Below are 26,477 nucleotides of genomic sequence, written 5' to 3'. Positions count from 1 at the left end.
CCACTACCAATTTTACTTCCCGTGAAATTCGAATGGAGCAATAATTCACAGACTTGATGGCATTCACAAATTTCAATGCGTTGAAAGGAAATTAATAAAACGTACTTAAAATGTATAAAATGTACCACAGTCTTTGAAAAATCAAACAACAAAAAGATTCAGTAAATAAAAAAATAATTTTTACTCCTAAAAGTAATTTTAAATGAGAAGGAACAACTATTTTACACAACCTTTCAAAATATATGTCAATACAGTGTTTTAATTTATTTTCAATTGTTTTAAGAAATCTTTTGAACAATTTGCAAATAGGACCAGCATAAAAAAGGCAACGTGCCACCATAAAAATGCATTATAATTAAACAATTTTCAAACACAGCATTACGCGAACGTAGCAGTTCATAAATAGGGAAATCGAGTTGGAGCCATCATCATGGAAATAACTCGAGAGAAATTAAAGTGGCGAGGATTTCGTGTCGCTGCTCGAGGCGTCTATTTATTTCCTCTTCCTTTTCCACCATTTTTTTCTGTTTTGCTTGATCTTCCCTCGACGACTTCGATAGATGTTTTACTCAAGGAAAGAAGATCAAAGAATAATGGCTACTTCCTGATCTAGCGAAATGCTTGTAAGCAGTCGCTAAAACCACCGAAATGCAAATAATTCGAGCGATATCAGCGATTAAGCGCGAGTTCGCGGAATTGCTAGCGACGAAGAGCACTTAAAAGCGAAAACGAAGTTGAAAACTTTCAGTCAGCTCTTTATTAACTAATAAATATATGAAAAATTTTGGATATTAACGTAAAATTATACTTCGATTAAGCGTTGTTATTACATTTTGCTGATTCGATCTTACTACCGAGAAATTTGCGCTCAACAATTGCAGAAAAAAATGGAGGAAATTTAATTTCACTGCAAGTAGCTAGAAACCTTTCCAAATATTACAGCTGTAACAGCAACGATTCTCAAAATTTTGGAAAATCGTTCGAGAGATATTTAAATATCGCCGAAGGCTACAACACGCGATTTCAGGAAAATCCGAAATGTGACTCCTATAAGCGTCCAATTTCGTACGAAATGACCGCCGGGCGAACGAAAATGTCGACCATATAATTTGCTTCGCAAAACCATTAACATTTAATACGTCTATCACTCGGTTAAATTCGTGTATCATCACGTTTCAATAGGAATTATCTTTTTAAAACTTAATAACGAATTTATGATTAATCGCGATTAAAGGCACAAGACTCGTAGAAATTCGTGTATAATTTACAGGGATAATATTTAAACGATGTTATAGAGCCGCGAAGTGGGCGGTTAAATGAATATTCGCTTGCAAACGTTATCGAAACAACGAAGCAACGCCGTAACGAACTGCAAGAGACGAAAAACTTTCTCTGAACGAGAAGGTCCGCAACAACAAACAGATAAGGCGCGAATCGGTGCCTTCTTTTTCTCTCGTGATCTTTTCGTAAAAAGTCCAAGTTCCCAGCAAACAGTACTTCTAAAATTAGCACCATTCTACCTCCGGTTTCATCCCTCTTCACCAGGGCTTATTATCTCTTACCCGTGGACTCAAAAGCAGGATTGCAGAGGTTGACCTGGTATCCCGCAATGTTCCCTCCAACATCTATAAGGACTGATACGCCTGTTTTCGCATTCTGCTCATCGTACACGATCAATCACAAAGATTTGATAAGTTCTGATAAAGGAATGGGAATACTTGCTACCCCAATGGTATTTCATTTTTTTTACATGCCTTTTGGACTCGGGTAATATATATGGGATACAGTGGTATCAGGGGGTTGAAAGAAATCGATTTAGGTCCCGGAAATAAAAAAAGGAAAATTACGTATTCATAGTATGAAAGTGTGTTCGATAAATCGTTTTAAGGTGGCACTTTCCGTATCAGCGTTTTTATATCGCGGACATTTCGGAGCGACGCGCAATAAGAGGTTTATGTTTTTATCGTGAAAAAATTAATCTGCGAATTAACGAAAAACGTCGAAATAAGTGACAGAGACAAATGCGTCAGAATAATTTCCAACGCGTCGCTTTAATACCATTTTATAATCCTGAATAATAATTTAAACGAAACAATATTTTTGTAAATATATCAATTACGACGTTATTTAAATCTTCAAAATAGAAAATATCAATCAAAATTGACAAGCATATAGAATTTATACTCTTGTTATGAATACTATCCGTTATTCGTGTTCCAAAGGCTAATGATATTAAATAGTGCAAATTTATTCAAATAAAAACAATGACACCTACATTAATGAAACAGTGAAACATAGTGTGTTTATTAAAATCAATAAAGTCGATGCTGGTATTCACGTTTTTCACCTTTTGTTATGCTTTACGTTTTTTAAGTTTCTTTTTATACGAGATATAATACATGGTACAGAAATTCCGCTCTAATGCACTTAGTATTTGATTTCATTACTCCGCAAGGTACGTCAGCATATTGGTGTTAAAATCTCATCAGTGTCTCGTCTGCCTATTATCCTCTTCAGCGCACACTCAACGACTAGATTAATCGTCTCCCTAGGAATTTATGGAAAAAAACGTGGGTTGTCCAGTTTAGCCTAATAGTTTGAGAAGAACTAATCAAATAAATAAATACCAACACCAACATTCGATTCAGGCTCGAAAAAAGTAAATATCCCCGAAATCCGGGACTTTTTTATTTCCTCCCCATGGGTATTATATTTATTTGTATCAAAAAAAAAAATATAAAATAACGAAAACTTTGAGTAAACGAAAATTATTTCGTGAATTGAATTTGAAACCAGAACATAACAAAAAGTAGACGTACAATTACTACATTTTAACAGAATCCTCAGATTTAATATAATTTAATCGTAGAATCTTAATATTAGATTGTATCATGGGAATTCACGAGCAACTTTTCATCTACTTTCTCGACAAAGTGAACATAGCCGATCTTTTCTACCGTGGAGTTATACGAGATATGATATGTCAATTTTCCTACGGAAGAAAATCGAAGAGAGCACGAGGTCCCAGAGCAATTTTCAGATTCGATCTCTAATCGTGGCGACATGTGTGTTCGTGCACACTATTTGCGAAACTTCAGACAAAAAGAATTTTTATCGCAGAGGTACACTTTATCTTCAAACGCGTAAATCTGAATAGTCGTTACAACTGAAACGAAAACGAAGAATTTGGAAAAAATTTAAACGTTACGTGAGAATTACTAGTTAAAAGACCTGGATTCTATGAAAAACTTTCAAACGAACGTGCTCGGGTATTTTAAAACAATCTCTATACAGTTTACGCACTTTTATCGTAATCTGATTTCAAGTGTCTGTTCTCATCCTGATTTATGATACGGCCTCGTCCTTTTTACCACTTTAGTAAACGCGATCCGATTTTCAGCCATTTCCATTTTCCGTGCCAAGAATTTTTTGCTTCGTTACATGGAAGCCGGTGCAAACATTTGAACATTTTTATTCAACCCTTAACTACGATCGTTAAAGTTTTAGTGCAAAAACATAGTCGTGCGGTTCTAAAAATCTCCCTGAAAAAAGGGTTATGAAACGAACAAAACAATTCGATCTTATTTTGGCCTGTAGAATCCCCCATTAAAATATTTCCCAAGGGTGGCCGAACACCCTGTATATCCTTGAATTATGAATTAAACTTTTAGATTCGATATTAGAATAGTAGGGAAGGTAAATTTCTCAATTTACATACAACGTGTGTTTTAAGCTGAAATATTTTGTTCCTCTATATAACATAGTTACGACATTGCGTCACACATTTATAAATTATATTACCTTATGGATTGTAAAGCTACCTGTTACGCGGTCCGCATATTACATCAAACTCCGCAAAATTAGATTTCACTGCGTAACACATCAACTGTCATACCTTCGAACGTGATAGCCGACCACATAGCTTAACATCGTGGCAACGTTGAAAGCACATACGATAAATGACGTTAGTTACTAATTTCAACTATTTATCAACGCGGTTTAATTTAGGCGACGATCCGAACAAGGCAACCCTCCTCCACATATGTGCGTATATATTTCGCGGTTATTTACTGGCTATTTACTACAATATTGAAATAATTTACTGTACGATAGAAGCAAAACAGTCTCCAATCAAGCGCGCGATTTATCACAGGAAATATACAGCGTATGGTATACGAGCACATTTGAAAATTACGGACGCTAACACGGTCATTTGAACCTAGGTGACCGCCACATATGAAAATCACGTGCAAAACGTTATTGCAACATCTGTTTACTGTACAAAAAACTGACTGAAATTTAGGGGAGACGCTGAAAAATATAGCTCGTCGAAGTTAAATGACTTTGATAAAGGCGAGGGAAAAATAATAATGCATGCACTGCGACTCTTTCACGAAATATTAGAGCACCATTCATACGAGATGTCCCAAATATTAATTTCTTTTTTTACCACTAACATTTATCAAAGAAATTTCATAGAAAAATACGATATTTCGTGTAGGAGGTATACGTTGCTCAAGATTAACAATGCACGTCTCAGAAACTTGTCATTAAAAAAAACTTCCGTTTAAAGTAATAGCTTTTTCTACGAAGTTGAAAATCCAGGCGGCTGTGTACGGTCTAATGAAAAAAGTTTCGAAGCCTTTGATTCGGGGAAACGGCATTAGCATCGACAACGTGAACGCGACACATACGAGAGACGTACACCAATTTCATCCCCCTATCTCTGCCCTTTAGGAATCCATACTTATTAAAATCGTGACCAGATATCCGAACTAACCGACGACAAATCCGACGGTAATAAATCGGTCGGGAATCCAAATCGAACTGAAATCCAAATCAGCTTATGTAGCAAGAAACTCTGATCGTCACGTGCTAAGCTATTTATCAATATAATCGAGAATATTATATTCGTACCTATCTTTCTATCTTTCGTAAACAGTTAACTGAATTTATATAGTCGATAGTAACTGGAAAAAATTTAATAATTCGAAAAGATTCTCTTCCAGAACTGAGGAATAAATATTATTCGTTGAAAATGTTTGGACAGCAGTTAAATTCAAGTTGTAACAATATAAAGATGCTGTTTTCTTTGGAAGGAGGAAGAATTTCAGACGAAGTAATTTTCAAAACATCTGCAAAGAAAGTTCCTAGCAATTGTCTACCAAACAAGCTTACTTTCTTGCGCAGACACTCCGTGTAATACGTTCAAATAGCAACCATCTACGTAAATGAGACTAGATGGTAGGTACACACGGTGTTTCAGCAATCGTAGTACAACCAGAAGGGTTCTTCGTGTAAAAATAAATAGAAAGAAAAGAAGAAAATTGTAGAGTAAAATGTATTATACAATTTGTCGTGACAATAATTTGAGCAAACACTCTACTAAAAATTATCATAAAAAGTAACTGTGTTTACTCGAATTTAATATTCAATTAAATTTCAATCGAATCCTTGATTGCTCAAACTGAAAGTACTATCGAACGGCAAAGGAAATAATATTTATTCTCGGTGAGTAAAAATAAAAATTGGTCCTGAGATTCGGTATGTTTAACTTTCCCAAAATTCCCAAGAATTTCCAGACACTGTAGTCGATCGATATTTTAGTCAATATAATCAGAAACTTGCGAGCACCAATAAGCTTTCGTTTCGCCTGGCGAGCATTCGTGAAATACAGAAATGTTTCTCCTGCAGGAGATATAAACTCAAACGACTCCGATTCCCTTTTTTTTACTTACTGTCCAGTACCTTCGGTCACGGTCTTCATTCTTACTGCCACTACGCAACATAACTTACATTGTGGAAGCTCGAACGTCAGGAGACCGTAAATAGCTACGGAAATAAGTCACGAGCGCGCACATCGGAGTAAACTGCTCCCAGAGGTTTTGCAGGATAAGAAAAGAACGAATACGAATGTCGTACGGCTGGACGAAAATTGAAAGCGAAGAGAAGTAACAAAAGAGTTAATATTTCTTTACTATATCCGAGAACGCTTGCGGAACGTTCGATAGTTCGACGGTGTTAAAGACAGATCTGTCTTTTTGTACGACGGATCGCGTTGCAATCGTTTGTACTTTACGCTTACTACCTTCTCTCGTTACAGATCCGATTCTAAGCGTGTTGTAGTGGAACCTCGATTCATGCAATAATCGAGATACTAGTACACTGATTTTTTGCTTTTTAAATCGTAGAAACCAAGAAGACATTAATAAGATACGTTGGCCGCCGACAAGTGCTATTAAAATTAAAAACAAAATTGAAACAACTACTCCTTTCGCAAAATGTCGAGATAAAAATTTTCTCGCGAGATTACAAGAAAAGTGTATTTATATTTGTTTAGTATATGAACGTGCTCGATGATTATTTTGCAATTAACTACAAAAGTGCATGTAATCGTTTACTATCGAAATCTGATACAAACTTACACGATGAAAAAATTTATCTGCATGAAAAGCATACTTTGGACAAGACATTAATATTCTGAACGCGCTAAGGGGGTTATATAGGCCTGCATGGCGTGTTTGAACAAAAAACACGTTTGACGGTTTGTACCCCGAGGGTGTCACTTTTCACATCATTTGGCAGTGATACAAATACCTCGTTAAATTCGTTCCACCATGTGTAATTTTGCGCGTATAACAATTCCAGTGTTCAAAGTAATAAATTTACACTGGATTCAAATAAAGGAAATATCCTCCCCCCAACTGTTCGTGTTTATGTACTGTAAGCAACCCTTCCTCGAATTTCTCTTCAAAAATTGTAGGAAGAATTTATGATCAAACTGGGAATCATGTTTGGAAGGATGAATTTACGAAAATTATTTAATATATTCAATACGACAACCAATTGTTAAATAGTTACACTTATTATAAAATAAAATAGTATCGTAAAAGTTCTACATACACATAAAAATAGCAAAATTGCCATATTTTGAACCATTTTCCTGCACTAAATTATAAATTCTGACGCTCATTCTGAAACCAGATGCAAATTCAACACCCAAAATTACATGGGAAACCATTTCTAATTCTCAAGCACCAAAGCCACATAGATCTGTGTAATTTGCATACTTAACTCTGCGTTACACTTAACCCTTTGCAAGCGGATATTTTGAAACACGAACGCTGAACGGAATTTGGCGGTTTTGGAGCAAATAGCAAGAAATTATTGCGTATCTACAACTCAATTCATGCAACATATATGCAGTTACGAGTTTGTTTGCCAATACGAAACGGTCAACTAAGTTAAATGCGTTTGTAATTTAATTTAAAACGAGTAGAAATGCATATTGCACCAAACAGAAAAATGAAGTCACCTATCACTTTCTAGAATCACCGTACAATACTCTGAGCAACCAAAATAAATTTCCCTCGTTGCTAGTTGCTACTAGGAAGAGAAATAAATTGTCCATCTCGATAACAGTTACGATCGAATGAAATAAATTTCCTTCGTAAATTACTATTACGAGCGACCTAAATTAATGACCGGAAACGAAATTAATTTCCGATCGCCTACAACCGTTATTTGTCACTGAAAACATTGCAGTCGAGAGAATGTTATCCTATAAAATTTTTATTCCGATTATAAAAATTAGAATCCTTGGCATTAACGCGAAAGTTAATGTCGATTATAGTATCCTCCCGATATTATTCATCAGAACCACTATTACGAAGGATATCGACTGAACATGAAGTTCGACGCGCATCACTGGACGCGGAACCGCTACGCAGATTTTCCACATGGGATGGAAAATGTCGGAAATTGCGCTCGCAGCGAACGAGGTGTGTAATTTACAGCAGCCAGAGAGCGAGGCTACTGTAACAGAGACGCTCCTACGAGCTCAGCCTCGATGGCCTTGGATTTTCGACTTGAGGATCTACGCCTACAGCGACACAAGTAGCGCCTGGAGAAGCGAGAAAAGAAGGAAATGTGTTTTCAAAGCCTCCTGGCTCATCCAGAAAACAAAGGAAGTTTTTTCGCAGGTCGAAAAGCGAATACGGTAAAAGATGCGTTGCGCTCCCTCGCCATTATGAAGGACTAATTGCCTCCCGAGTAATGAATCCCATCCTGTCATTCTGCCTAAGAACCAATGTATATTGATCACGATGAATTTTTAATCGAATCGTGCACGAGTCTGCAACGAAATTCCATCGCAGTTAAAGGAAAAGAAAATTCCATCGCGGCGAATATTGGTAGATACAAAATTTAAGTAAAATTTTCGTCGGATCAGAGAAGTGTTTTCTAATTAATTGATGCTCGATCGATGCACTAAAAATCAAGAGACGTATTAACAAAATCGAAATGATAGATAAATTTAAATAATACTTATGTTGCATGCTTCAAATTGCATTATAGTGCATGTCTTTTGTACGATGATAAAAATAAAGCGAAATTATTTAATTCAATGGTTGTGTGACACTCGATAGTGACAAGAAACGAAATTATAATATTACATCTATAAAAATATGACTCACCTATAGGATGTCACCAGTACTGGCAGCTCTCGTGGTTCTTGTCAATGGTCCCAGCTGCCTGTTTTGATCGGGCCGAGGCTTGCAATATATAATTTTCCGAAAAGCTTTCCGAAAACTATCGCTGAGGAAGGCGTAGAGTATAGGATTGACGCAGCTGTTCGTGTACGCCAGAATGTGGCTGGCAATTTGCACCATTATCGTCGCCGTTGTCAGCGGATAAACTGTTAGTGACTTTGTTACCAGGATTACCTTTTGTAAGAAAGGGAACACATAGAAAATCTCAGATTTCACAACTCTTGAATTCGAATGAACGGTGATTAAAAAAATACAATGAAAAGTTTAGCAAATGAAGTTTAATAAAGAAAAAAAGAAGATTTTTATATCCAGTCATGGTAAAATATTAAAACGTACAGAATTACTCGTCATTCGATAATGACTATTCCCCACGAAACACACCGAATTACCGAATTTCTCCGCACAATTTCCTTTCACGATTTATCTTCTACCTCCATTAGCGCGAACAGCGTTGCAGTTAATTACATTACGGTCATAACGGTCGTATATTTTTCCCTCGAACTGTCTTTCTCAAAGTGTCACTCGAAACACACGCATCCATTCCTACGTGGCATGTCTCGATTGGCGCCACAACGACTTGCCTGACAGCGGAACCGTGAATCCCCGAACAGATTATCGTATATCGACGAGTATACAAATTCTTTTCGCGCTCGAACGAACTCTATCTTCCGTCAGAAAAAGTAGAAAAGTAACTGAGGTGTTAGGATGCGGAAATTAAATTTAAAACGCATAGTTACGAACGCTCGTCGGAATTAAATACTCCTAAAGTTATAAAAATATTTATGCGATAGAGTATAAGTGATAATATTACACGAAACATGTAAAAAACTGAATATCGATGAAAACAGAAATAAATAACTGCATTAAATTACATCTAGAACAAAGCTTTTAATTTTAGAAATTAAATGGAGCTAAAATAACATTGTACGTTAAAAATTCTAAACGAAATTTAAAAAACAGTCATTTGACCGTTCGTGGTAGGTCATTGTTAAAATGACTCTACGCTACAATACTTAATATATTAGTCTGAAATAATTCGCATGTAGATGAATTGTGGTAATAAAAAATATTGTTAAAAATTAATTGATTGACACGAATTTTGGGACTTGGTCAGCGCTTCTTATGAAAATTGGAGTAATGCTAACCTGTATGGGACACCAACAAAATGCAAAAACTCCAACGACGACGAGCACCAGCCTTGTGACGCGTCTTCTTCCGCGTCGACTCTCGGCGCTGACGCGGGCGGCTCGCCAGAGTCTGACGAGCATACAAATGTAAAAGAAGCATATCAGCATCAGCGGCAGCAAGTAGCTCATCAGGAAAAACGATATTTGAAAGAACGGCCAATCATATTGCGGTAGGATTCGACAAGCCGTCAGGTTCTCCGACGACGTGCCGTCCATGTCCTGAAATTAAGATGAGTCTGCATATACAGGGTGTTCGACCACCCCTGGGAAAAATTTTATCGACAGATTCTAGAGGCCAAAATAAGACGAAAATCAAGAATACCAATTTGTTGACTGAGGTCTCGTTAAAAAGTTATTAACAAAATTATTAATAAAATTTGTCCACCTACATGAATTTTTTTCTCGAAACTGAACAAGATTTCGAGGTCTGTTAACCAAAAATTATTGTAATTGACCCCGCAACCAAAAATAATTTTTCCGGTTCTCGTCAGTAGTTTCGTTAAAAAATAAACAACACATGAATGTTTACTATTTAACAATAATAGATTCGCTCATAACGCGATAAACGTTTGTTTTATCAATCGAGACAATATATAAAACTGTATCGTGCGAAAGTTTTAGGACAATTGCCCTTGTAAGTTTGCCTTAGCTAGCAATTACGATGGTTTTTAAACTATAACTCAGTTGCATCGCTTGAATAATGTTGAAAAGTTCTTAAACTTCAAGCTGCTGTAACTTTGTTGAAATTTGTCTAAAACTGTTGCGACAGAAACTAAATTAAGTTTGAACTTCCTACTCGTTGTTCCCTTTAGCCGCTTTCATTTAAGTCGATATGCCCAGCCAGGAAAATCTCCTTTTGTTTTCGTAAAAATTGTGTCTTTCTTTTTTGTAAAATGTGGGGTTTGAAATGGATTTCTTAATAGATTACACGAATGGTATTTAGCAAGCATGTAGAATAGCATTTAGTGTGAACAAATTGTATGAATAGTATGTAGACAGAGACAGATTCTGTGACATGTGTTCCAAAGTACCAACCTGCCACCATGACGCAGCGATCTGACCCTGATGGCTTATTGAAAATGATTTTTTTGTTCCTGTAAGAGTGAATATCGACCAGCTGATTCATGCAGAAAAGCAATATTATACTACAATATGTGGCCAAGAATTTACAAGCCTATCTAACAAGAACGTAATCGACATGATTTGGTAGCTAATTGTAATAATGTAAAACTAAATGTAAAAATTCTATTTTCAAAGTACTTCAACGCTTTGATATTAATAAGTGATCCAATCGCTATTGTGCTTTACAACGTGAATGCTTGTTTTCGACTAAACAGACCGCCTATTGTCAAAATAGATATCTCTATACTAATCATATCTATCAAGTTAATTGTTTTATGCACACGTTTTCCTCGAAGCTTTAGTTCCATGTAGCTCCAAACATTTTCGATTTGATTCACCTCTGATAGCTGGGATGGCCAATCCAATGCTTCAATGCTATTTTCTGTTTTCATTTATATGCAGAACTCTTGCGTTTGGAACCATTGTCCTCGTGTAACAACTAATTTGCGTCATTTTTGTTTATACCACCTTTTCGTCGATGTCAAATAAGCTCTCTTAAATTACCCGTGGAGATGAATAATATTTTGAATCCTTGTTCCAATTGTTCTTCAAACCAATCTGCTGGTGATTGATGACCAGGAATATTGAATTGTAGAGCATGACCAAAAAGAAGATCCATTTTAATAGACGACATTTTTCTATTGTTAATGTTTCCAAATGCTTTCACATGATAAATCTACACACTTTCTTTTCAATTTTTCCTGCCCTTCGCGCAAATATATTTGAAACTTTTTTACGTTACTATAAGTGTATCAGATAAGTGCTTTTTAAGTAATAATTCAAAATTTTGCCATGTTAATACTGTGATTGGATCGGATTATATCTTCTACGAACTTATTAAATGCAAAATACAAATTGGAATCTTTGATCAATACATCAAATTCGTCATATTACGCGCGTGAAACTAAATTACAATACAATAAGTACCATGATGATTAAGTGATCGTAGTGAGGTAGAAACGATTACCTATTCCGAGTATGCTCGTTAGGACAATCTCGTATAATTGTATCATAACCAATGAGCGCTATATTTAGAGATATTCGATATTTACACAAAACGCGTATATGCACAGCTACATGAATGTTCATATTTGTTCTACTATTAACAATCATGTGTTCGGAACGCGTACCAATTATGAGTATGGTAATCAATTTGACAGTACGTCAAGTCCAAATAATATTAATCAACGCGTGTATTTGTTCTGCAACAAAAAATGCACTGATTTTATAGATTCATTAGTTTAACAATCAATACAGTAGGGCTACCAAGACGACGAGGAAAGCATACAATAATTTATTTTTAGATATGGAAATTCTTGTACGTTCATTTTTTAATAATTTCTCCATTTAACTACCATAAATAATACGCGTAGATAAGAAACTCTGTGCTGGATTAATAGTTGGAGCGTTAAGTACACGTTTATGGTTATTATCGTATCTAAATAGAGTATCTACTGCGGCAGCAAATGGTCATTATAAAACAATTCTTACATTATTGCGTTTAACACAGACGGAGGTTAATTGTTACTAAATTAGCACGTTAAACACTATGTCGTTGCCTGGAAACTATTTAATGAATTTTTATTCAAACTTTTTGAATAGAAATGGACTTTTCTGCTCGTTGTTTTTTATTTATACAGTGAGTATGCTTTTGTTTAGAAGTGAAACAAAATTAGATCCGTATTTAGCGTGTTAATATTTATCTATCTATCTAACAAGAAATACTAGTAAGCTAGGTGGCGTAAGTTTTATTTCATACATATTTCACCAGGTTTCTTCAAGTTGAAAGAACAAAATGGATTCCGAACAGTTCGCTTTTTGGTAATCGAGTTCTGAATCATTTTATGGTGCCGAAATCCACTCGTTGAGAGTATCAATGCAATCGATAACGAATAACCGAATTGAAGGAGTCAATCAAAAGGACTAGGCGTACGAGTCGGGCGGAATTTTTCGCGTTCGTGTGATGTAGTCAGGCAAACCGAAGCTGCCCGTGCACTGGGGGAAAAAGAACTGAAAATACCCTGTCCCGAGCATTAAATCCGATTCCAATGTTCAATAACAGAAGAAAGGTAAAAATTGAAGTCGTGGTACGTGCAATAAAATAGTGATTAATTAAAGAGTGTCGGCGCTCTGACTGCAAAATGAATTGTCAAAGTATCGATTCAGTAGGGCGAACCGCGACAACTGTTGTAAATTGTTTTTTCAGAAATCACTGGCGCTGTCAATAAAATTTCCTCTTTTTTCAATATCCTAAATAAGAGTCGATCGAGGCTTTTGGATGAGTTATTGAATGTACCTCCATTTTTTTCAAATGGAATTTCATATAAATTTTTAATGTAGATTTCAGATACGTTTAAATCAGTTAATTAATTGTGCTTTCTTTCGGAAAATAAAGAGCAACGAAACAAAATAATAATCTCTATTTATCGTGGGTCAATCACAATTTGTCATGGATCACACAAAACTTATGTGTGTCGTTCAGAACTTATTGTGCGTCATTCGAACCTTATCATTGGTAATTTATCGTGTCCGTGTGTAGTTTACTGTGGGTCATTTGAAACTTATCGTGACTTATACAGAATTTATCGTGGGACGTTCGAAACTTACGCGTGTCATTTGAGACTTATGAACCCTTCGCAATTTATAGTAGGCCATTTGCAATTAAGCGTATATTACTTACAATTCATTCCCCCATTCTTGCAGTACAAGAGAAAATTTCTTTTGGTACCCCTCGAGATACTAAGTTAGAATAAATACTTGCATTAATAAATCTAAAACATTCGTGTGTTGTTTATTCATTAAGCTTGATGATATAATAAAATTGTTAAAGGATATAAGCATGAAAGTTAGTATTGTATCATGCATATATTCCCTGCACTTATTTCGAGGGAAATTAAGTGTTCATCATTTATAAATGACTTACCTCGCCATGAACAATGAGGGCAGGGGTTGAGATTGTGAAGATCATCGCCCAAGCGATACAAATAGCAAGGATCGCGTGATTTTCGGTTCTCCATGACCTCGATGTGACTGGATGAACCACTGCCAAATATCTGAATCAATTGAAATGCAACAAACGGTTAATGATTGATCGATTACTGAATTTCGAAAGTATGTGCTATTTCAACTGTTATCTTAATAACGCGTTAGAACTAATAAAATTGATATGATTTAATGCTCATGATGATGAATCCCAACGTTCAAAGTCCTCTTCAAAAATAAACGCTGTTGTAGAAGTTGCATACATTTTATTTGCATTCATAACCTGGCTATACGAAACAGTAAAATCCACTAAAACTCGTTAAAAGACTACCGTTTCTTTTTACGACGATAATTCAGTCACACGTCCAAGTACTTTTAAAGATTAACCTCTTTTTATTCCACGTACACCAACAAAAAAAAACAGATGTTCTCGCTTATTAGATTAAAATAGAGTCGTCTAAACAGTAGTCTATTTCAGTTTATCGTCAGCACAGCGGTAGAACTTGAAGCACATAAAATAATTAGAAGAAAGAGTTTGAACATTTAAACTTGTCATTGTTAAAATTGTAATTTGTAAAACGTCGTACTCCTAGCGACTCTAAACAAACATGTCTATTTTGAAAACAGATTAGGTATCGTGTACGAAGCAAAATAAATGAACAATCATTCATGCTAATTGACTTGGATATCAGCCAACGAATTAAATGATACAGGCTACCGTGAACTCACGGGTAACCTAGTTGTTAATTACAAGTTTCAAACAGAAAAACTATATCAAACGCACACAAATATCTCCGTTTTCTTAACTAATATTGAAATTGCATAGAATTTTCAAAGTTGAGCTTGCAATTACAGAATTTTTAAGTACGTTTAAGTCACAATATTCGTTCCCAATTCTCATCACATTTTCATAATTATTTTTCAGCATTTTCAGTTTCTATTTAAAATTATTTTTCTTTTCGTAGAAAATTCAAATCAATTTAGTAGTTATCTTCGTGTAGCTTTATGTAGAACTATTTTACATAACTACTATGACCTTGGAATCCGGTGCTTGCAGCTCAGAGGGAAATATTGGTGCAACGATCATCGTGGACGGTAAAACGCGATGAAATAAAAGCTCGGAATGCAACGCGACGTGAAGAAAATTCTGATACGGACTGGAAAATGAGCGAATCGCACGTTTCACGAGAGAATCAAGATTCTTTCGTGTGTCTGACATTTCCAGGCACAGCACGTGATTCTGCAGCTGGTGTTACTGTGCCATACGGTACATGGAAATGTAACCGGAAATACCGCTGATATTTATGGGCCAAGAATGGATTACATTTTCACGCGTTACGTCGAGAATCGAATTTTCCTACGCGACACATTCGCTACGAATACGTACCAACAGACTGCACGCGATCAACCACCGAATACAAAATCAAATACACAATTTACTTACAAAGATACTGTAAGTCGGTGAATTTTAAATTTGTTGACAGTCACTGACTACTAATCACACGATACTTAAAATTATGAGCGACGAAAAATGAATTATTTATAATACTATAAAACGAGAAAGACTTGATACTTTTATTACGAAATTAAGACAAAAAATTCAAATCTTTAGATTATTTAAACGAGACGAGTATCGTACAGTTTACGATCAGACGTCGAAAGTGTAATGGTACCGAGAAAGTAAAAATTAATATTTCATAAAACTTGCTCACCTGTCGAGGCTCATGAGGACCAAAGTGTAAACACTGGCATAGGCGGTGACGATGATAAGATACTGGACGATCTTGCACCAGATGTTACCAAAAGGCCAGAAAGGTAACACGAAGTCGGTAGCGGTGAATGGAATACAAAAGATAACGAACAGCAGGTCGGCCACGGCTAAATTGATGATTAGGATGTTCGTCGTCGATCTCATTCCAGGATTTGCTGCGACAACGGTGACCACCAGACAATTTCCGACGAATCCAAGGATACCGATCATGCCAAAAAATATTGGTACCACCACCACTACGATCCTTTCCACTTGTTGGCGATCAAAACTGTATTCGACGTCTTCGACATCCTTTTCCGTGTTGTTGTTGTGCATCGAATTTGAGGATTCCGTGAAATTTGTGACAACGTCGTCCCAAGTGATCTCCATCTCTTGAAGCATTATGGTATCACAGCAATTGACAAACTAAACTGAAGCCGAATTATGGCAGAACTTCGATATTGATTATTAATCAAGTTTGCGCCGTCGAAGCCATTTTCATTTATTTGTTAAGCACGCGTTGTTGTTATTTCAATTGTTTCAAGTAAACTTTGGCGCTTTCGTGTTCTGTACGATTAAGTTATGAAAGCTTGAAAGCTTTGGTTCCATCTGTATAGTAGTTTATAGTCTGCCATGTTACTTAAATTATACGTTTGTCAAATACATTGCTGTGAGTCGAATCATTTTTTAGTCTTCTGCCTCTAATACTCCATTTTTAAAATTCTTGTAGAATATATCATACTTTCGTTAAAACGCCTCCTCTTTCAAACTCTTTGTCGTTCGCATGATTTTAGAGGGGAATTTATTTCATTTGTCAGATTTTGCGTTTCTGCAAATGTTGATTTTTCTTGTTTCGGCGAAAACCAAGTTTACTTTCCTGTTCGTCGCTCACACAACTGAAAATGAAAATATTCCTCACTTAGTGGAACGAAGTATGTATGAAATAACATTTTTAACGAATGTATTTCTAATTGAAATATTCGTTTTAAATAGGAAGATATTGCAATGAAAACAATGATAAAAACGATTGTTTCCATTCATTCCTAGGGAACGTAACATTTATTTTTCCTTGGCTAGATTACTAGGTCAATTATCCTATTTCAAATAACATTCAAGATCTGGCAAAACAAACGAGTGTGGTAAAATCACAGTGCAATTTCGCTTAGGCTGTGGTTACACTGCAAGCAATTTCGTGCGATTTGGCGATCGTGGGATCGGAACAAATGGATTGAAGTCAATGTGAATGGTCACATGGAATGGTCACAACGGAATGAATTGGTCGCGCGATATCGCTTGTAATGTAGGCAGAAAGATAGATCAGTCTTGATTTAAGGGAAACGTTCTAGCTTGAATAAGAGAAATGGGAACAGTGTTGAATAATTTTTGGTCAATCACACGTCTTACGAAGATTGACTATAATGTTTACCCCAATATGACTCGCAATTCCCTCCAGAACTAAACAACCTCTATCCCTGCAATGATATGTACGATCGTCGTCTACTTTACTTAAACTAATTAAAAAGAAAATAAGATATACTGTGTTGTATATACGTGTTATACAATTTAAATAAAATTCTTACAGCATCAACACATCATATATTTTTTTATTAACGGTAATTTCGTCTGTAATCATTTATATATTAAATCATATATAAATGAAAACAACTGTAGGTAGCATTGTTATTTGTACTGCATTATTGCAAGAAATGTTATTAAATAAAATATAATTATACTCATTAGAGACACGCATAAATATTCACAATATACCATTCAAAATGACGAAATCTGTCATCCGTACAGTATTCTTTTTGTTTACTAATCATGAACGAATTGAATACAGGGCATTTTGTTAAATAAAGTTCCTCATCAATATTCATTGTGTCGATAGACCCGGGAAATCTGTTACGTACTACTATGATTGAAACACAAAATCGTCCAACCTCGATCGTAGGTCGCTGGAACAAAGCACCACTCATGTATTCGAACGAAATCGCTTTCACTGTGACCATACCCTCATGCGGCTGAATCGTTTTATTACACTCAACAATTAATTGGCAGCTTAAATTATCCAAAGGCATGCAACATTAAGTGAAACCAAAATTGGACACCGCTATTATTATACATTGTCCGCGAACGGAAACTACAGTCGTATTATTGTAATCAATATAATACTTATTTAAATTAACGAAAGTACTTATAGGTACATAAAAATATAAAATAAATATTACAAGTGTTACAAATAGAAATTTTGTATTCACATTTGCTAGTAGACGACGCTAAAATATCTGGTCTAATAAAATAACTTCTAATTAACCTACTCGACGTTCGTCGTGTTCTAATCGTATTATTTAAGGCTTGTCAGTACAAGCACGTGATGCATTAAGTAATTTAATCTGCACGATCTAATGCTAACATTTCAACGCATTGCAAATGGTGATTGCTGTCTACTTATCTCACATTGAAGTAGCCTAACGCTAAAATTGATTATAAAGAGAAATATACTGCAACTATATTCGCGTTAAAAATATCCCCAACCTTTCCTTTCGACAGATATCTAATGCGTCACGTGTCTTACTATTTGAAATTAAATTTAATACAATTCAAAGTAATGATTCTTGCTCTTTTTGCATAACATGAAACTGACATTTTCGTAATTCTGTTTAAATATCAAAGTAGCTTTCGTTGAACAACTCTCCAAGGATTAATAAGTGCTTCCACAAAAATTGAAAGCAATAGAAATTGACCCGCTTTGGGTCATGTTTGACTGGTCGTAGCGCCTTATCGAAATTCAGGTCACGTTAAGAGCACGTGCGATCCCCACTTCTACCGCCATTAAAATAGTGCTTTATTTAACTCTCATTCTCACTCGAGTAAGGACAAATAATATAAATTCAATGTGCGTTCACGCTTAACATACGATTAGGCAATATTACTTTATTATTCACAGATCAAAATTCCCCGCTAATTCCACGCTAAGTTTTATTGCTCTTTTAGAGATACGTTACATTTAATTGGGTAACGTGCTACACTGAAATAACAAATAAATAATTCAAAACAGGATTGTATTCAATTTTTCTAAAGCAATAAAGCTCAAGTAACGTGATTAAATAATTTTGTTATGCAGCTTTTAAATAAATACGACTCGAACCACGTATTGTTTTAATTCACCGTTCGCTGAATTTTCAAATCGATTGTACCTATGTCATTTTTAAAACGCGACAAACGTTCCTTTGGCGACAAACAGAATTTCCGAAACAAAGTTTTCTCTTTACGCTGAGTTACTTTATTGCGCACTGCATTTCTACAACGCGTTTCTTATATTTTCGTGGTAATACTATTTCCAGTGGAGAAATAATGAAAACATCCCAAAATATATTTCAATTCCTCGTATAGACCGATGCAAATAAAGATCTACTGCGCGAGAACATAATGCACCAGCCAGAAATGTACAAAACTTCTCTCGTTCAATTTACTCGCTTCTTTTCGAGTAACAAATCTCTTTGCTTCTCTCCCCGACTCTTCCTTTCTCGTGTTTTTCTTCCCCCCGAATAATAATTAAATGATTCAGTCTTGACCGAATAACGGAAGTAATTTACCATCGCAAAGTTATGACTTTACATTAGTCAAAGTTTCTGCTCTTCTTTCTTGCAATCGTTCACGTAGTAAGACACAAGAGCTATGGTTTTGTACGAATTTAAAAACCATAATAAGTTCAATGTTTTTACTTTCGACGAAACCCCATTTGTAGTTTCATTTATAATGAAATGAAGTATTCTGTCAAAAAATTCATTCTGCATGATTGCTCGATTACTTCCCTCTTGTTTCCTTACTTTGTTCAAATAAATCATTAAAAAGTAGAGGTGAGGTTCATTAAAATTTTCATTGTTACATTTAGTTGGAATTTAAATTAAGTACACAAAAAGTCAGGTCGTTTCAAGTCTTACGTATGTAAATAACAAATATTTAATTACTATCCGGTTAAAATTTTTTGTTATTATATTAATATTTATCTCGCAAAAGCATGGCTAGTGTATAGTACCTAAAGAAAGAGACAAATAGGATCCCCTATAATATATTTAGAATGCGTGTAACTATCGATCTAATTCAATTGGACAGAAATAAAAAAAGTCGTGGTCGTCCATTAACTTCAAGTTCAAAGAATACTAAAAGAAGAATAAACCTTGCGTTTCTCAGCTACATAATGAATTACGTTTCGACTTTAAGGAATATTTTCCTGTTCACAAGGAAATTTTAGAAAGAGGAAAGTGCAAATTGTGGTATCAAGAAAATTACGATTTTCATTAAAATTTTAGATATCTAAACTGCCCTAAATTTGATCATTTTCTACCACCGTTAAAAATCAATTTATTACAGGAAATACAAAATAAATCGAACATAAAACTATCACATTACGTCGTTAATATATAAAATACAAAAATATATCGCTTTGTAAGTTGTAAATCTACCAGCTGCGTAATCTCAATGATGCATGAAACTTCTCAAAAATAGATTTTACTACGTAACAAATCAACTGTTGCATTTCCAAACCGAAAAGTCGACCACAAACCACGATATCATAGCAAACGTTAAAAATAGGTGCAATAAATGATTTTATTGTATTAATCCCAACTGTTTATATACGTGATCAGATTTACACGACGATCCAAACGAGGTATTCCCTTGAATCTTCGTTACGAAAGTTAATTAAAATTAAACACATTCAAAGGTACTCTTTTGCAGGAAAAAAAATAAAAATATATGTCCTCTGGCAATTAATAAATTTATCTAGTTTGTAACCCATAAAATACTCTATCTTACACTAGAATTTTCTAATATCATTCAATGTGAGTTTCATACGAGATTCGTAAGAAAAGTGCGTTTCACAGTTCAGAAGTCAAAAGATCGGTTACGTGGCACGTGACTTAGCACGCCAGCGTGTCACCGCATCTCGTCGAGCCATTAATGAAATTTATAACGAACTTCATTGAATTACCTTGGCCCTCACGTGCTGATATCGAGGGGCTTTAACGATCCTCCGCCCTTCCTTTTAGTGGATTAAGGCTGATAAGGCGTAACTGATGCAGATAGATCGATTCATGATTGGTGGCTCAACCGCTGCTAATTGCTGCCGGACTAGCTCCGCAAATATGTTCTTGATGAATATCGCTGGAGCACTTTTGCCGCCGATAACATGACGGACCGTAAACATTCGAGCGCTAAATTTTTCACACCTAATCGAAACACGCCGTTTTCACAACCGAACATCGCACTTCATCGTGCCATCCCGTCACAGATCATTTTACGTACGGAAATGAACATTTTTCTAATGCATCGTAACGTCATCGCGCGTTCATCATCTGATCGGCATGATACGCAAGGTACAAAAAAAATTCGTTTCTACGTAACAAGACTTTTAGTTTAAATGGGATCTCGGCTACCTTTCTTAGGTCGTCGAGAAAAAGAGGAAGCAAGACACAACTTTCGTTTAACAAGCTGGCTAAACACTAGAATATAAAGCAGCTAACATTCGGCCTCGCACTTTTATAGGTCACCGTTTCTGGATCGTTCTTGCATTACAGACGATGGATAGTAAAAATCGTCCTGCCTAATACTTTCGTCACTTTGCACATAATTCTACCGTTCAACTTATCACCCAAACGTCGAAAGTGTTTCGAAACTTTCAAGACGCTCGAATTCGTAAAAAGGATTATACTTTAGCTTACATGCTTTGACATGTCGACCCTAAAGAAATTTGGACGTGTACTTTTGCCTTGGAATATTTAAAGACTCGTGTTCGAGCCTCGTGGGAACCATAGCGTCTCGTAACATCGATTAAAACGTGTGTGATTTAATTATAAAATAGTATTGTCGAAATGTAAGGACAAGAAAGTATACGAAGCTCGAGAATCCACGTGTTCGAGGAGCATTTAATTTAAAATTGATCATAGATTGAAACTAAAACTGCATCCGATCTCGTGTTGGCAAAGTTTCGAAGGCTACATCACTTGAACTGACCTGTCGATCGTTTCGACATTTCATCGCGTTTTCGGGCGTGCTGAGAATATCATCGTGATTAAATCACAATTTCCCGAAGTAAGATTTTCGATTTACTTATATCGTAACCGGTACGCGTACACGATGTACCTTGAAGACCGTAAGATAGGTACGCAACCGGCGGTGGATGCGGCACGACTGTGCGGATCGCAGAAACAGAGACGAAGAAGTATCGCCTTCGAATTTACCCGAAATAGGGATGCGGGATTATTCTTGGAGACGGGGTGCAAGTGGCATCTAGCACCCTTCCTAGAGCTCGACAATCTTATCGATCTGTTCTCTCAACCGATAACATGGAGACGCGACTACACCTACGAATAGTAAAACACAAACTCTTTGTTAGATAACAAACACGAATTTCAAAACAAGTTTTTATTTAAGATCAAAAATTTGTTAAATTTTACTAACTGCTGCACTTGCAAACATTTAAAGCACCCGTACACCGGACTTAATCGTTTCTTCATTGGGCAAAATATGTACCCACGATTATTGCCTAACGTCTTTACCACAGACGAGGTATACGAGTAGACCTTTCACCTTATGAACTTTCGTGACCCAATCTGACTGCCATACCGACCTGAAAATTCGGAGGTGATTTTAGCGTCCTCTTCTCATGGACGACGGTCAGTTGAGAAACTATTCACTGCATTAGTATTGATAGACAAACAACTGTAGGGTTGCGTAAATACATGTGAGTGGACTATGAATGTGAATCTGTTGGTAACGTTGCGAATGACACGAAAATGGTAATGGGGTTTCGAGACCCCATAAAAACGGGCCGAAAAAATACATTGGGTGAAAGATCTACTCGTATACCTCGTCTTTGACAATACTCTAGAATCTTTGACGAATCAATGAGAATCAAAAATAATCTAGCGAAGAAGCTCTATATTTATGATGACCTATGCAAAGCGGATCGCAGCCAATTTGCTAATATTATTTAGTTTTTAATTAATAATTGCATTACCCAGCTAAAAGTATTACGATTATTAATTAAACGCACTAACCGATTCCCACCCACCCTCCATTAATAAAGATCTTCTGTGACCAACGATCGTTGGTCGAAGAAGAAACAAACGAAAGTGCAACCAATGAAAGATGCACAACCAACGAAGAGAGTCGAAAGAATTTTCAAAAGAATTTGTCTTCAAATAAAAATAACCTGCCTAACATAATAGCTAACCAAACACCTGACTAATTATAAATCTAAATTCGTTTATTATATCAAGAAACAATTCTAAATTCGCAGCCATTAGCTCGGTGTCACCCACGAAGAATAACTTTTCTATCGTGGGTGACACCGATTACCAGGTCTCACCACGTGGAGGTTGCTGCGAGTGGAGACCCGAAGGGAGATAGATGGAATCCAAGTTCCATCGATCTCCCTTTTACATCCTTAGAAACTAGATTAGTCATGCCAAGTAATTATTTTGTTTAAAAAGGGATGAAGCTAAATTGTTGGAGACGCGACGCGACGCGATGCTGAACCGTGCAGCAGATCTTCGGATCGAATCGACACTACCCTTGGTAGATTGATTTCTATTTCTAGAAATCGATCTATCATTGGCAGGCGACTAGATCTTTCGGACAAACTGGACGGCCGATCACATGTTTCGTTCGACGAAGCAGTGGTGACCGAAGCAAGAAACGAGATAACGAGTCGAGAGAAGCTACTTGTTAAATAATTACTTGGCAATATTGGGAGACGCATACAATAGGGACTTAAAATTAACGTCGAAGCTCAAGTCTAGTCAAGTTGAAGCTAAACTTCGGACGATAGAAGGAAACAAAGTTCCTTGTACCAAGCAATTATGTGATTAAAAAGAGGGATGAAGCTAAATCGTGGGATACGCGACGCGACGCGATGCTGTACCGTGCAGCGGATCCGAGGATCGAACCTACTGCCCTTGCTAACTCGATCTCAACAAGAAAACAGAGAACTGCAACTCCGAATCGAGGTCTCCATTTCTCCAACGCAACCCGCCGGGAGCCCGAAGGACCCGACTTAGGCTGTCTGACAAAGAGAGAGTACCTGAGACGGTGTCGACTTCCGCTGGAAGGTATGCGTTTCCGCAGAATACGGAAACTCCACACCTTCCAGCGAAGTGCCGTTTTCCCTCAACCAAGCTTACCAAGGGAAGGCGATTAGATCTTTCGGACCAGATACACGGCCGATCACATGTTTCAATCGATGAAACAGCGGTGACCGAAGCTAGGAACGAGGGAACGAGAAAACGAGAAGCTACTTATTGAATAATTGCTTGGTAAAACGCGAAAATATGTACAATAAAGAAATCTTCGACGTTAATTTTAAGATTCGCGACGAAGCTTAAGACTAATCAACATGGAATTAGAAGTCCCCCGGCGGTTGTGGCGTACTCCCTCGATGTCCTTGCGATTAATCTAAATTTAAACTGAAATCAAAACTAATAGTTATATTAGTGAGATATGGAAGGAAATTAAGCATAATATTAGAAGAATTTAAGCTGAAACATAAAAATAAAAATCTGATATTAATCAGTGTCATCGAAACAAATATGGTATATGCATCGACACAATGTTATAGATATCAAAACGAACATTCGTAATAACGAAAGAAACTTGGATCGAAACCCCAAATTGAATCAACGCAGTGTCATACACATCAAAACGAACATTCGTAGTAATGAAAGAAACTTAGATCGAGATCCCAAATTGAATCAACACCAAACAATCAAACGAAATGAAAGAATCAAACAAAGTACCTCCGCAGATTATTCGAGCAAGAACGTAAACCACAAAAATCTTATTCTAATCAGTGGAATAAAAATTCAAGAAATTGTATAGAAACAAATATAGTATCTGATTGAAAACAATATTACATTATCATATCCTGCAATATTATACATATCAAAGCAATCACATAAATTCGAAAAACAATGTACAAGTAGAAACAGAGAAAAGGAACATTCATAATAACCAAATAAAATCAGATAAATTAATGAAATTGAATTCACATGAAACAAACAAATAAAAATAATAAAATATAAATACGTGGAGTGGACTTACTACGTGGAGTGGACTTACAACTTGTTGTCAGTACGTAGGGTAGTCGCCATTGGGCCAGCTGTAAAGTAAGAAAATATTCATATTATAGTAACATCAGTTAGACAAGCAAGGCAAAATCAATTCATGCAAGCGAAATTGGTATCAGACGATAGAATAGAAGAGGGGAGAGAATTTTTAAACAGTTCTTACCGTTGGTCATCACCGTCCGGCACTGGTCAGTAGTGGTCAGTAGTCGGATCTGCGCTGGTCAGCACTGGTCAGTAGTGGTCAGTTCTGGTCAGTCCTGGTCAATCCTGGTCACTCCTGGTCACTCCTGGTCCCCCCAGTGGTCAGCACTCCACGAATGGCCTGACTTTGGCCCGCGAGACCCGATTCCCCTGGATGCTCCAGGGGTACTGAAGAATTTGTCCAGCGGTAGTCTTCGAGTGGGGAAGTCGAAGAGTGGGGAGACAGTGTCAACGTGAAGAGTTAAGAACCGCTTGGTCTAGAGAACAATACTATTTCGATTGGTCCCATCTCTTGACCATTTCTGGATCTTCACTGGACCGCTGACCGTGATGTCAACCTCACTGTTGACCACCAGTGACCATAAGCTAGTCATTGTTGACCCACTAAAACTATTACGAAAATTAAAGCCTTCTTACGAGGATCCCCTTACAATTTGATGCATGATCTTTTTAACATTTTGTTCCACTTTGGAAAAGTATATCTCATGTTATAAAACACTCATGGTACAGTGATAGCATTCATCCCACTAGCGATAGGTCTATTCTTTATCTCGTTTATGTGTAATAGGTATACATGGGTTGGAAAATAAAAATGGCTGGGCAGTTGAGACTCAAAATCGTATGCAGGTTAATAAAAATCGGATTAATATAAATATATAAATCGGATTTCAGCTGTTTCGAAAGCAAGAAAGACTCACATTCGCCTTCTTTCTTGAATTCCCGAAGCTGACAAAAACACCTAAGCTCACGTACACATGGCTGTGAAGTGGTGTGTGTAAGTGGAGGGGTAAGCTTACTCTGGACACCGGTCTGCCGTCTGATAACACTGTTATGAATCAATTTTTAGATTTATCAAGACACATATGTATAACCTCCGTATCTGTAGTATTACTCATTTTCTATTTAATAATTTTTAAATACCGAGCGAAAAATCCAGAGGTGATTTTAGCGTCCTCTTCTCATGGATGGCGGTCAGTTGAGAAACTATTCACTGAATTAGTATTGATGGGCAGACAGTTGTAACGTGTGCGTAAATACATGTGAGTTGACTATGCAGGGATTGAAATTCATTTCTAAATCTGTTGGTAATATTGCGAGTGACACGAAAATAGTAATGAATAATAACAAATTTCTTGCACGTTTACCTTCTATAGATATTTCAAACTGACATAGTTATCCTCGGTCGAATACTTGCAATTTGTGATTCTCTATACGAGCATACCTCGTCTGTGTCTCTGTTCAGTTTCTGAAATGATATCCGCGGCTATACTGTCGAGTTCTCTACATTTATCGACTTTGGATATTGAGCTAAACATGTCTGAGTCACTATTCTTAAACGTAGAGTGCACTGAAATACCATTACTTTTCTACTAGATCGATAACACAGTATATGACCAATGCATCTTATCATTTATCTTATATTTAAAAATTAATATCACAAACGAGGTATACGAATAGACCTTACATTCAATGCATTTCTCCAGCACATTTTTTTGTTGTCTCAACACTCCATTACCATTTTCGTGTCACTTGCAACGTTACCAACAGGTTTAGAAAA

The 26,477-nt window shown here is 36.3% G+C and overlaps 1 protein-coding gene across 1 annotated transcript in view; it reads right to left on the bottom strand.

Moving 5' to 3' along the window:
- Window positions 1–21,965, bottom strand: part of Asta-r1 (allatostatin A receptor 1) — a 38,919-nt gene extending 16,954 nt beyond the window's left edge. The window contains exons 1-5 of the mRNA XM_076765188.1: window positions 20,584–21,965; window positions 15,553–16,486; window positions 13,782–13,911; window positions 9,695–9,955; window positions 8,475–8,723 (exon numbers count right to left, since the gene is read on the bottom strand). Of these exons, the coding sequence (XP_076621303.1) occupies window positions 8,475–8,723; window positions 9,695–9,955; window positions 13,782–13,911; window positions 15,553–15,992 (1,080 nt within the window). The 5' untranslated portion in view covers window positions 15,993–16,486; window positions 20,584–21,965. The remainder of the gene's footprint in view (window positions 1–8,474; window positions 8,724–9,694; window positions 9,956–13,781; window positions 13,912–15,552; window positions 16,487–20,583) is intronic.
- Window positions 21,966–26,477: the final 4,512 nt, after the last annotated feature.

The sequence above is a fragment of the Colletes latitarsis genome, chromosome 5, assembly GCF_051014445.1.
Source record: "Colletes latitarsis isolate SP2378_abdomen chromosome 5, iyColLati1, whole genome shotgun sequence".
NCBI lineage: Eukaryota > Metazoa > Arthropoda > Insecta > Hymenoptera > Colletidae > Colletes > Colletes latitarsis.
The sequence above is the reverse complement of the archived record's forward strand: the minus strand, read 5'-3'. Positions and strand labels throughout refer to the sequence as shown.